We start from the raw sequence: 12,205 nt of genomic DNA on the forward strand, positions 1-12,205 counted from the left end.
GAGCCAGAGACTCGTCGGAGGCCGGCCGGCCGGCCGGCTGGCCGGGCGGGGCGGGGAGAGCCAAGCCCAGGGCCGTGGAAAGAAGCTCCTTCTCCCCGCTCCACTCCGGGCGCCTTCACACTTGGGGGAGGGGGAGGCAGGAAGTGCAAGGGCCGCGCGAGACCCGGCCCCGGGGAGCCGCCGAGGGCCGGGCAGGCAGCGCAGAGGCGGTGGGCAGGGGCCGGGACGCAGAGGGGGACGGCGTAGACTTGCGACCCCGCGCCCTGCCCGCAGCGTCCCGGTCAGCTTGCTTTCCAGACGAGGCACACTGAGAGCGAGAAACCGACTCCATCGCGTGTGAGCCGCGCTCCGTCCAGCCCCTCGGACGAGAGATCGAGAGAGACAGACGCGCTCTGCTGCACCCGAGGTAGAGAATCTGGAGCCCGAAGAGTGTAAAAGACTGATTTCGGCTGCAGGCAGGGGGGTAGCGGAGTCGGGGGCTGAGAAAGGCTCCCTGGCGGCGCCGTTTCGCTGCCCTGGCCCCACCCCGGTCCCTCGCACCAGGGGAGAGGGGGGCGCGACAGCTCCAGGCAGAGGCCGGCGAGCGCGGGGTCTGCAGAGGTGAAAAGGGGCTAAACCGAGGCTCGGGGAACAAGGGAGGGCGGCAGGGCCGGCCGGCCGGGGCGGTGGTGGGGGCGGCCACCCACCTGGTGCGGATCCGTGGGCGCCGGGCGCCAGAGCGCTGAGGAGCAGGAGGAGGGGGCGCAGCAGCGGCGTGGGGCTGCGGGGACTCGGGCCACCGAGCATGGCCGGGGCCGGGCGGCCGCTGGGCGACCCCACGCGCACGCTCTCGTCCGTCCCGTCCACTCGCTGCCGGGTCCTGGGTCCGGCTCAGGACATACCCGAGCCGCGTGCAGCTCTAGGTTCCCGGGCCCGAACTCTGGTTCGGCGGGCGGCTGCGCACGGTCCTTGGGCAACAAAGACTGCAGGGCCCGCCCCCTCGGCCGGCTGCGGAGGCAAAGACCAGAGAGTGAGAAGGAGAGAAAGAAAGAAAGGGAGGCAGGGAGGGAGGGGGAGAGGGAGAGAGCGCAGCCGCCCGCCCCCCGCTCCGCCCCTCCCCGCCCCTCGGACTCCTTCCCCCGCCCCCAGCCCGGCCCTCCCTGTCCCGCCCGGTCCGGCCTCGCACCGCCCATGCGGGCCACTCCGGGCGCATGCCGGCGGCCCACCCGCTCAGCTGTCCGGCCGGCCGGGAGCGAGTGGCGCCCCCCGACGGCCGCCCGGCCGCCCACTGGGCCGAGGGCGCCCTCTGGCGGGCGGTGGAGCCCAGCAGGGCCCTGCCGACATCAGAGCGCTCTCGACAGGAGCCCACCAGGGTCCTCCAATGAATCTAGAATTTCTGCCTCGTCCCTAAACTGTGCTCGAGGAGGCGCCCCTCGGTGTGCTCCCTGGGCCAGGCAGGCCTGCCTCTCTAAGGAAAAGGGACACAGAGGCCTCCCGAGGGTCCAGGGTCTCGCACCCGAGCCCACAGGGGCTGCGGGTCTCAAGGTAGATTCTGCTCCAAAGCCAGCAGGGAAAGTGGCCCAGACACTTCCCCAGGGGCGGCCATTTCCCACTTAGGGCGAGGTCCCACAATTCCTCACGTCCAGACTCCTTTCCAAGTGTGTTTGCCTGGAGCGAAGCACACCGCTGGGCCCACAGGCTGAAGCCCACACTCTCAGCAGGGGCCCCCTGGGAGCTTGGAGGCAGGCCAACCCCAGCCTCACATCCTCCGCCTCAAACACGGGCCATCTGTCCTTCCAAGGCCCCAGCCCCGAGGCTGGCTTCCTGCTCCCTTCCCCCTGTGCTCCCAGGAGCCCCCGCCCCCGTCAAGGAATACTCCTGTTCTTTCCCTCCTGCCTTCACTCAACCCGGTCCTAACCGGAAGATGCCCCCTCTCCTTCCCTAAAACCCGGTGGCCGGCTTTCTTCCCCTGGACAGCCTTTATGTAGCCCCCTGCTGCCCACATACCTCCTCCCTGTCCAATCGCACATGCACTTTCCCTCATTCCTGGAGGCTTCCTTCTGGGTCCTTCACCCCAAGCCTTCTGCGGGTCCCATGCAGCACATGGCTCCACAATTCCTTGACCTCCTCACCTCCAATGACCCTTCCCGCCACCTTAGCCACCAGCTCTCACGGCCACAGCCTAGGCCATGTCATGCCCAACTGCCCGCTCTGAAATGGGAAGATCAGATGCTCCACTCTCAGACCACGCCCTGCTGTCTTGCCCAGCCTCCCTGAACCTTCACCAGCACTCTATGTATTTTTCTTTCTCCAGTTTCTTGTCATTTCCCTCTTGTCCCCCACTCACCAGCCTCTCCTGGTTCACCTACTTCCCTTCCCAACTACACTCACTGCTCAACCCCTGGCCCCCACCCAACCACCTTCCACTTCTCCCCCACCCCTAACAGCAGTGGGCCTTGCCACCAGTGACAGGGTCACATCCTGTCCCCCGAACTCCCACCCCAGATACTCAGGCCATGTCTTTTTTTTTTTGTTTGGGGATCCCAGCCCCAGCTCGGTAAGCCCCAGAGAGGGAGAGGATCTGAAGAGGGGCCACGCATCCCTCCCTGGCCAGCACAGCGATCCACTGTCCTCACTCCTCTGGTGAGCTGCCAAGGCCAAGCACAGATTAGAGGCTTTTCTGAAAGGCGCCTAGGAAGTTTGTGTTTTCAGACCATCAGCTGACAACAGTCTGCACCTGTTTCCATTAGTGTCCCAGGTCCTGGCTTTTCCTCTGTCCATACCCTGCTGGGCTGCCTTCATTTTAAACCTCCTCGGGAACCAGGCTGGACACCACAGGACACAAAAGAACGGCGGTTTCGTCCTGCCTTCATGACACAAATAATAATCCAACTGGAAGAATAAGGCCAGCCAATTCCAAATTTTGGGGGTAAAACATCCATTTCGAACAAAGCAAAAGATTTGATATTTCAACATGTTTGGTATAATTGTTAAGAATGTCAGGTATCTGATTAGATAGTCCCTCCATACACACACAAATCCTGATAGAGATTATTTTATTTATCTTTTTTTTTACTTACTTTTTTTAGGGCCCCATTTGCGGCAAATGGAAGTTCCCAGGCTAGGGGGTCTAATCTGAGCTACAGCTGCCAGCCTATACCACAGCAATACCAGATTCAAGCCACATCTGCGACCTACACCAGAGTTCACAGCAACGCTGGATCCTCAACCCACTGAGCAAGGCCAGAGATCAAACCCGAATCCTCATGGATACTAGTCAAATTAGTTATTGCTGAGCCATAACGGGAACTCCCTATTTTATTCTTTAAATGATTATTAATGCTATGTAGTCCAACATCTCAAGTGAGATTTAACTTAGCTAAAACACTACCAGAAACTAATCAAACTCAGTAAGAAATTAGATTCATTCTGCTTCTATATATACACTTGTATATTGCGATTCCTTAAAAAGTAGTGAGTACAGTAGAGCACTGTGAATTTAAAATCACGAATGAATATATGACAATGAAAAAAGGAGGCATATAATTTTTTAATATACTATAAAACCAGTGCTCCTACTGTGGTGCAATGGGATTGGCGGTGTCTCTCCAGCACCAGGATGCAGGTTCTATCCCCAGCCTGGCACAGGGGGCTAAAGGATCCAACACTGCCATAGCTTCAGTGTAGGTCACAACTGTGGCTTAGACCCAGTCCCTGGCCTGGAAACGCCATATGCTGTGGGGCAGCAAAAAAATAAGAAAAAAAAAAAGCACTATACAACTTCTTTGGGCCTCAACTTTCTTATCTGTCTAATGGAGACAGTGGTTCCCACTTCCCTATTTTTCCTTTTTTTTAGGGCCACACCTGGAGGTTCCCAGGCTAGGTGTAGAATCACAGCTACAGCTGCTGGCCTACACCACAGCCACAGCCATGTCAGATCCAAGCCTCATCTTCAACCTACACGACAGCTCACGGCAACACCGAATCCTCAACCCACTGAGCAAGGCCAGGGATCGAACCTGTGTCCTCATGGATGCTAGTCAGATTCATTTCCCCTGAGCCATAAAGGGAACTCCTCCCACTCCCCTATTTCACAGTGTTTCTAGAGCAGTGGTTCTCAACCAGGGGTGATTTTGCCTCCATGGAATTTTGCAGTGTCTGGAGGCATTTGTTAGTTGTCACAACTAGGGGAAGGTGCTACTGGCATCTGGTGGGTAGAGAGGCCAGAGATGCTGCTAAACATCCTACGATGGACAGGCCAGCCCCGCAATAGCAAAGAATTATCCAGCCGCACATGACAAGAGTGCCAAGGTTGAGAAACTCTGAAGGATTAAGTAGTTTGAAGGCACTTGGCAGAGTGAAAGGCCTTTTGTTTTAATATTTTGTTTTGTGTTTTTTGGTTAAGGCAAGCACAGGAAAAACATTCAAAATTTACAAGTAAAGTAACTCTTTCCTCCCAAAGCTGACCCCTAGTCAGTGCTCCTTCCCAGGGCCCATTGCTATCTCAGTTTCTCCTGGGTCTTCTAGAAAAATTCAAAGCAAACATGAAGTTACATTGTACACACATGGTAGCACATATACACTCTATACCTGGCTTTTTTCACTTAACAATAGAGCTGGGAGATGTTTCACTATCCTTACTTATGGACCTGCTGCAGCCTTTCAATAGCTTCTTAGCATGTGGCCCATAAACCAGAACTAAGCTCAAGGGGGAAGGAAATCTTTGTTTTGCTCACTAATGTATCCTAGGCACTTAGAACAATAGCTGGCATATAATACATGTTCAGGATATATTTTCAATTACTCAAATAAATGTTGGATGGTTGATACTGGATTATATGCAATTATACCCATCTCCTACTGGTAAGTGTTTAGATTGGTTCTAGTCTCTTGATGTGACTATTTCTCTCTGCAAGATAAAGTTCTGGATCTGGGATTGCTGTCCAGGGCATGTGCATTTGCAACTTTGATAGAGAAGTATTGACAAATTAATTTGGCATTATTTTTGATGGGTCCCTTCCACCCTAGTAAATTGCAAAAAGTGCAAAAAATAATTTTAAATGTTAATTGAAGGTACAGACTGCTAAAGAGGGATGCCCAAAAGGAACTGGGCTGAGTAAGAGCTGGCCTTGAGGTAGGAACTGGGCTGAGTAAGAGCTGGCCTTGGAAATGTGCAAGATGATTGACTTGGAATGAGTTGCTGAGCTGCCGCCATGGGCCTGATGAGCCATTGTTCTGGAAGCCCTGGAGATATGGATGCTCTCAATATATTCCTATACTTTGAAGCACTGTGGCCTTCACCTGCCGACTACCCAACCTTAGAAGGGGGGCTGCCCTTACACCGCCATGAGAGACAATACCGCGGGCATCACAGATGCTACTCACATGGAGATTTCAGAGCCATCAGTCATCTCAGGGACAAAGGTCCTACAATGGCATTCACTGACTCACCCGCTGCCACCTGGGCAATGAGAATGATGATTAGGCAGAGGCAAATTGTGACATGGAGTGAATGCTGTATCCCACAGGTTGGCACTTAAGCTTTACACGTGGTGTCTCATGTAATCCTCCTCCCAACATGAAGTAGACATTATTATTACCCTTATTTATGGATAGAGAAACTGAAGCACAGAGAGGGTATGTAGTTTGCCAAAGACCCCAGCACCTGAGTCCTTGATCACTACACACCTCTGTCTTCCAGATTGCCCGTTTCAGCTTCCTTGCATCAAAGGGTCTGTTTCTTCCCCGTTCCTCCTCTGAGAGTTGTTTCTGTCTGTTAGACGTGTGGGAAATGTGTGGGAAATGGGCCCCTTCCCCTTCCCTGGGGAACCACTGAGGCTTTCATGTTGGAACACCTCCCAAGTGCCCATTGCCAAGAGCCATGCTGATTTCCAAAGGGACCCGTAGCATGGCCACCACGTTATTTCCTGCAGTCAGATCTTGTCTTCACATCTAGCCCATGAACTCGCAGAGGGCCTGGGCCATGTCTGATGGGCTGAAGAAGACTGCTGTATGGAGAGTCTTTGGGTCTAGCCTCACCCTGGCACAAAGCTAACCATCCTTAGATCTCTTACTGTCCCACACTCTGCAGCCTGATGGTTGCCTTGGTTATTTTCTTCCTTCCATCCGTCCTTCCTTCATTCTTTCTCTTTTTCTTTTTATGGCTGCACCTGTGACATGTGGATGGTCCCAGGCTAGGGGTCGAATTGGAGCTGCAGCTGCAGGCCTACACCACAGCCATGGCAACACCAGATCCGAGCCACATCTGTGACCTGTGCCACGCCTTATGGCAACACCAAATTCTTAACCCACCAAACAAGGCCAGGGATCCTTAGCCATAATGGGAACTCCTCTTTTTTTTTAATTGTGTTTTTTTTCCCCTTTTTCATGCTATTGTTTCAGCAATGGGTATTCCATATCCTCATGTCTGGAAATAATTTGAAAACTTTTTATGCTTTTTCTACTGTATTTACTGAGCGTTTGGGAGCTCTTTTTGTTCATTATTTCCTACAACATTCTTTTTCAGGAATTTTATTAACTTTTGTAAAGAAAACACTTGTTTCAACATTTAAAAAACAGAATCAATGCTGGTAATAAGATCCTAGATGAAATAAATTACATGGATTGTTTTTCTTTTTCTATTTTTTTAATCAATAAATCATTTCACTTCTTTATTTAGCCAACAGATACTCACTTGTGCTGCCTGCAGTGGAGCTTAAATGAATAAAAACAGCATGAACCTTATTGTGAAATTGCTATTGCCAACATTAAAAATGGAGTTGGTTATATAATTTGGGGGTTGGGGAAGGATATTTTAAAGATGAAATCACCAGCAAAATATGTAGGGAAAAAAAGTTAATAGATGTGCCTCCATGAAAAGCAAACACTTCTCCATATTGTAAAACTCCCTAAGTCCAACATCCAGAAAATAAGGGATCAGAAAAAAACAAGACAGAAAATTATCACATAAATGATACAAGAATCCTTCTCAGAACTGAAGCACATGAGTTTCAGATTGAAAGAGTTTGCTGGCATCCAGCACAATGGATAATAAAGACCCACATCAAGACACATCTTGATGTACCAGAATTCTTAGGTACTAGAGAAAATTGTTTCCAGAATTTCCAGAGAAGGGGAGAAAATGGTCACATAGACTCTGTAATCAGAATGGCACCCGAATTCTCTCCAGCAACCCTATAAGTTAGAAGCCAACAGAGCAATGCCTTCAAAATTCTGAGGAAGTGGTTTCTAACATAGACTTCAATTCCCAGACTCTCAATCAAGTGTGAGCATAGAATAGGGTCATTTTAAGATATACAAGGTCTCAAAACATTTACCTTTTATGCTCCTTTTTTCAGAAAGTTACTGGAAGATATGCCCACCAAAATTAGGAGGGAAGCTGGGAACTAAACAACAGGTAATCCAACACAAATGTAAGGTAAAGAGAGTCTCCAAAATAATAAAAGAAAATCTCAGAATCACAACTGTTTAGAAGGCCAAAAGCACCACACGTTCACACTGGAACAGGAAGTCAGAAATCCAGACGGGAGGTCTCAAAAGAAACGAATGAAAAATAAAGCAGTAGATGTTACCTGATCTACGTGCAGGAAAAAACTGCAAACCATCTGAATGACCAATTCCAACACTTAGTGGTAAAGATAAGACCCACAGGCTTGGCTCCACTTAGCTACTACTCTGTGCTGACTGGGTTCAGGATCTGGAGATGTTCTCATGGTGAGCTCCACGTAGTGATAGAATATGACAGGTCTGTGGTTGGAGTGCTTGGGTATAAGTCTCAGCTCTGCCTAGAACTAGCTGCATGCCCCTGGGCAAATTGCGTGATCCTTCCAAGTCTTATAACCCTAGCAAATATTAAAGATTAAACAACGGCCCATTGTTAAGAGATTAAAACAATGATCCATGACACTGGGAAAATTAAGATGCCATATGTGAAAATGCTTTGTAAACTAGTATTAGTCACCGTGGACGTTATATAGCAACCTCTGCCAATCCAGCTCACCAAAACTTTGCCATTGCTATGAAATGAAACATTCATTGGTCTGAATGTGTCTGTCCCTCCAAAATTCAGATTTTGAAATTCTAACCCCCAAAGGTGATGGTGTTAGGAGGTGCAGCCTTTGGGAGGTGATTAGGTGATTAGGTGGTGAGAGTGGAGCCCTCCTGAAATATATAAAAGAGTCCCAGAGAGTTCCCTGGCCCCTTATACCTTGAGCGGTCACAACCATAACAAGAAGCCTGGAAGAAGACCCTCATCTGGCCATGCTGGCACCCTGATCTGAAGACTCCCTGCCTCCAGAGCTGTGAGAAAGAAATTTCTGTTGTTTATAAGCCACCCAGTCTGTGATATTTTGTTTCAGCAGCCCGACTGGACTCAGCAGCCATCCTCCTGGTAAAACATAGAGACTAATCCCCATGGCATGCTCACCTCTTGCTGCTAATCGAACACACTCTCCCACCCTACATCAAGGGCAGCCCTTCAGACCAACAGCACGAGCAATGCCTGAGAGCTGGGGAGAAAGACTACATCTCAGCCTGCCCTCAACCTGCTGCATCAGAATGTGCACTTTCACCAGCTCCCCAGGGGACGGATGGGCATCTTAAACATGGGTCTAGCCGGCCTCAAACATTTCTCTTCCCACCAAATAAGCTGCAGGCTTTCCGAGACCTACCTGGATTTGTTCCCAAACCAGTTTATACTGTTGCTTCTGCTGTTATATTATGAAACGTAATTAAATAAATAAGCCCATGTCTGAGGACAAAGGGAGAGTTGTTTCTATGAAAATTAGGTTGGACGTGTTTAGGAAGACATGATAAAGGGGAGTGGCCTGGAATTAGAGTTCAGTACTGCAGGCTTCTGGGAAGCTTCTGATACTTGGAGCTATTGCCAGCCAGCGTGCCCTGGGGGCCAAGCCTGGGGACAGCAAGTTCTCCCCCCCCCCCCCGCCCCGTTACCCTGAGTCAACCCTGTACCGCCTGTACTACCCCTGCCCCTGGCATTACAGCTATTCCTTGTTTAATCCAAGTGTTCTTTATTCCGGAACTGATACTGGCATACTCACATGAGTGATGCTTTACATGAATTTCCTCATTAACCCTCAAGCAACCCTATGCGGGAAGTTATTACTATCCAATTTACGGGCAAGCAAAATGGAGATTAGGTCACTTGTGTGAGGTCACACAGTAACTAGCAGAGCAGGACGTGAAAGGAGGTCTGCCCTCGAGTGCCAGGCTCCAACCATAGCACTGTTCCTGGCAAGAGATACCAAGCATTTAGAAAAAACACAAATGGTGCACAAACATTTGAGAAATGTACTTTCCTGTCAGCAATTAAAGAGCTATAGATCCAAGCTGCTGCAGTGCACTTCTTACTGGTTAAATTTGCAAAGGTTTTTGTTCTTTTGAAATTTAATGTGCATTTATATCAAAGTAATTCAAGTTGATGGTTTAAAAGAGTTAAACAGTACTACAGACACACAAGCTGAAAAACAGCCACCTCTGTCCTGGCCCGTCACACACACGCCCAGGCACCCTCTGTGGGAGGAGGGGACACAATTCCAAGAGGATGCCTGACCCTGGCTGTTCCAGCCATGGCTTCTGCCTTCCTTCCCCTGCCTTCCAACCTCCGCATTTCCTCTAGGCTCTTCAGGGCCCCTGGGAATGTTGCCCTGAGGTTCCTGTGATCTTCCTATTGCAGCAAAGCAAATGGCCAGAGTGGGAGTGGAAATGGGGAACCGGAAGAACCCCAAATAACCCACACCCTTTGACACAGCCACCTATGATCTCACTGAGGGAAAATATCACCCAAAGGGAAAACCCAACACTGGCCACATCATTTGTAGAAAATTCTGTGGAAGGAAATGCTATTGGTCATTTTAGTAACAATAGTAAAAAGTTTGTTTTTTTTTTTAAGAAAGGAAAAAATAGGAGCTCCCGCTGTGGTGCAACAGGATCAGCAGTGTCTTGGGAGCACTGGGACGAGGGTTCCATCCCCGGCCCAGCACAGTGGATTAAGGATCCAGTGTTGCCACAGCTGCAGCTTGGATCTGATCCCTGGCCCAGGAGTTCCATATGCTGTGAGGCGGCCAATAATAATAATAATTAAAATAAAATAAAATAAAATAGGGAGAGTGGTATTTCAAAAAAAAAAAAAAAAAAAACAGAAAAGAAAGGGGTTCCTATCATGACTCAGGGGTTAGCGAACCCAACTGGCAACCATGAGGACACAGGTTTGATTCCTGGCCTCACTCGGTGGGTTGGGGATCTGGTGGTGTAGGTCACAGACGCAGCTCAGATCCCGTGTTGCTGGGGCTGTGGTGTAGGCTGGGAACTACAGCTCCGATTTGACCCTAGCCTGGGAACTTTCATATGCTGTGGGCACGGCCCTAAAAAGACAAAAAAATAATAATAATAATAGTAAAATTTAAAAAAGGAAAGAAAAATAAATATATCCTCAGCCCATCACCCTCTCCCACCAATGCCACTTTGGGTGGACCCCCAAAGTGCAGATTTTCGGAGCCTTGTCATCACAGCGCCCCAGGGAAATTGACAGGCTCTTCAGAGGAAGGCTTGGTGAGCTCCTGATTCTGCTGTGGCACATGAGGCAAGTCCCCTCTCTGACCTCAGTCCCCTCCCATGTGAATGAAGATCACGTTCCCTGCCTCTTAGAGGAGTTGTAGGATTGGAGAGATGGTACTTGTAAAATGCCTGGCACTGGGCCTGGCACACAGTGCCGCTCAACTAAGGAGAGGGTAGCTGCCTCCCAGAAATGGGCTCAGCTCCCCTGGCCTCAGTGCCGTCCCCTCCCCTGGCTCCAACTGTCCTTTCTGAGACATTCCCTGAAACCCCGCCTGAGTGAATCCACTTTCCAGCACTTGTGCTCACTGGCCCTCTAGCTCTGGCCTTCCTGAAGACCCAGATAAGGTCTCCCCATAAAGAGAACGCATCCCACGATGTGCTCACAAGTGCTCATGGAATGAATCTTTACCGTCTGCTCAGAGCTCACGGCCCCCAGCCCTCCCTTCCTGCCCCCTCCAGGTGACTTCTGCCCCCAACACTGTCCTAATAGCCCTAACCCAGGGCTGGCTCTCCCCATCAGAGCTCTCCCAGGCCCTGTGAGCTCCTGAGGGTGGGACTGATGCTGGTCCAGCTCCAACTCCATTGCAGCGCCAACCAAATGCTGAGCCCAGACCGGGCAGTATCCTGCAGGCCTTCATCCCATGTGCTTTTTTGTTTTGTCTTTTTTTTTGTTGTTTTTAATTTTTTTAGGGCCGTACTAGCAGGATATGGAGGTTCCCAGGCTAAGGGTCGAATTGGAGCTGCAGCTGCCAGGCTATACCACAGCCATCGCAACACAGGATCTGATCTGTGTCTTCAACTTACACCACAGCTCACGGCAATGCCAGATCCTTAACCCAATGAGTGATGCCAGCGATCAAACCTGTGTCGTAACGGATACTATTCAGATTCGTTTCCACTGAGTCATGATGGGAACTCCTTTTTGTTTGTTTTTTGCTTTTTTTTCCCCATGCTTCTTTATTGACCTCTCAACATGGGGGGTGAACAGAACAAACATCATCCCTGGAACTAGCCTTCTGGTGGAGGCAGATTTTAAAAATGCCAACAAATACATAAATTCTGATTGTGACAAGTGCTGTGAATAAAACAAGGTGAAGGAGTTCCCTGATGGCCTAGTGGTTAAGGATTTGGCATTGTCACTGCTGTAGCTCAGGCTTAATCCTTTTTTTTTTTTTTCTCCTGTCTTTTCTAGGGCCACACTCGCAGCATATGGAGGTTCCCAGGCTAGGGGTCTAATTGGAGCTATAGCTGTCACCCTACGTCAGAGCCACAACAATGCCAGATCCAAGTTGCATCTGTGTCCTACACCACAGCTCACTGCAACACCGGATCTTTAACCCACTGAGCAAGGCCAGGGATTGAACCTGCAACTTCATGGTTCTTAGTTGGATTCATCACCTGCTGAGCCATGACGGGAACTCCCATCAGGCTCAATCCTTGACCCAAGCACTTTTGCATGCCTCAGAACCAGCCCCCGAAAAAGCAAAAAACAACAAATAAAAACCAGGGTGATCATACAGCAGTGAGGACAAATGAGCTACTGCTACAGTCTACAACACAGCTGAACTTCTCAGATCCATGCAGCCAGAACCTGAAGTGTATACATGTATGTTTCCTTTCATATGAAATA

The 12,205-nt window shown here is 49.9% G+C and overlaps 1 protein-coding gene and 2 long non-coding RNA genes across 14 annotated transcripts in view; 1 reads left to right on the forward strand and 2 right to left on the reverse strand.

Annotated features, from left to right (window-relative positions):
* ADAMTS7 (ADAM metallopeptidase with thrombospondin type 1 motif 7) overlaps positions 1-1,004 on the reverse strand; it is a 67,839-nt gene extending 66,835 nt beyond the window's left edge. For all 11 annotated transcript variants that reach the window (XM_084968376.1, XM_084968382.1, XM_084968379.1 and 8 more), the window contains exon 1: positions 687-1,004. In XM_084968376.1, coding sequence (XP_084824502.1) covers positions 687-786 — 100 coding nt within the window. In that variant the 5' untranslated portion in view covers positions 787-1,004. The remainder of the gene's footprint in view (positions 1-686) is intronic.
* Positions 172-8,760, forward strand: LOC110261542 (uncharacterized). Of its 2 annotated transcripts, none has more exons than XR_002345766.2 (3): positions 172-406; positions 7,338-7,396; positions 8,358-8,760. It is a non-coding gene; the product is annotated as an uncharacterized LOC110261542 (long non-coding RNA). The 2 variants fall into 2 exon arrangements; XR_014810296.1 differs by having other exon boundaries at positions 8,361-8,760.
* LOC146401599 (uncharacterized) overlaps positions 5,365-12,205 on the reverse strand; it is a 43,579-nt gene continuing 36,738 nt past the window's right edge. The window contains exon 4 of the long non-coding RNA XR_014810298.1: positions 5,365-5,440. This is a non-coding gene — a long non-coding RNA (uncharacterized LOC146401599). The remainder of the gene's footprint in view (positions 5,441-12,205) is intronic.

The sequence above is a fragment of the Sus scrofa genome, chromosome 7 (assembly GCF_054392235.1).
Source record: "Sus scrofa isolate SSC_HxYL_T2T_F1_AM1 chromosome 7, Sscrofa_HxYL_maternal_Yorkshire_Landrace_v2.0, whole genome shotgun sequence".
NCBI classification, from domain to species: Eukaryota; Metazoa; Chordata; class Mammalia; order Artiodactyla; family Suidae; genus Sus; species Sus scrofa.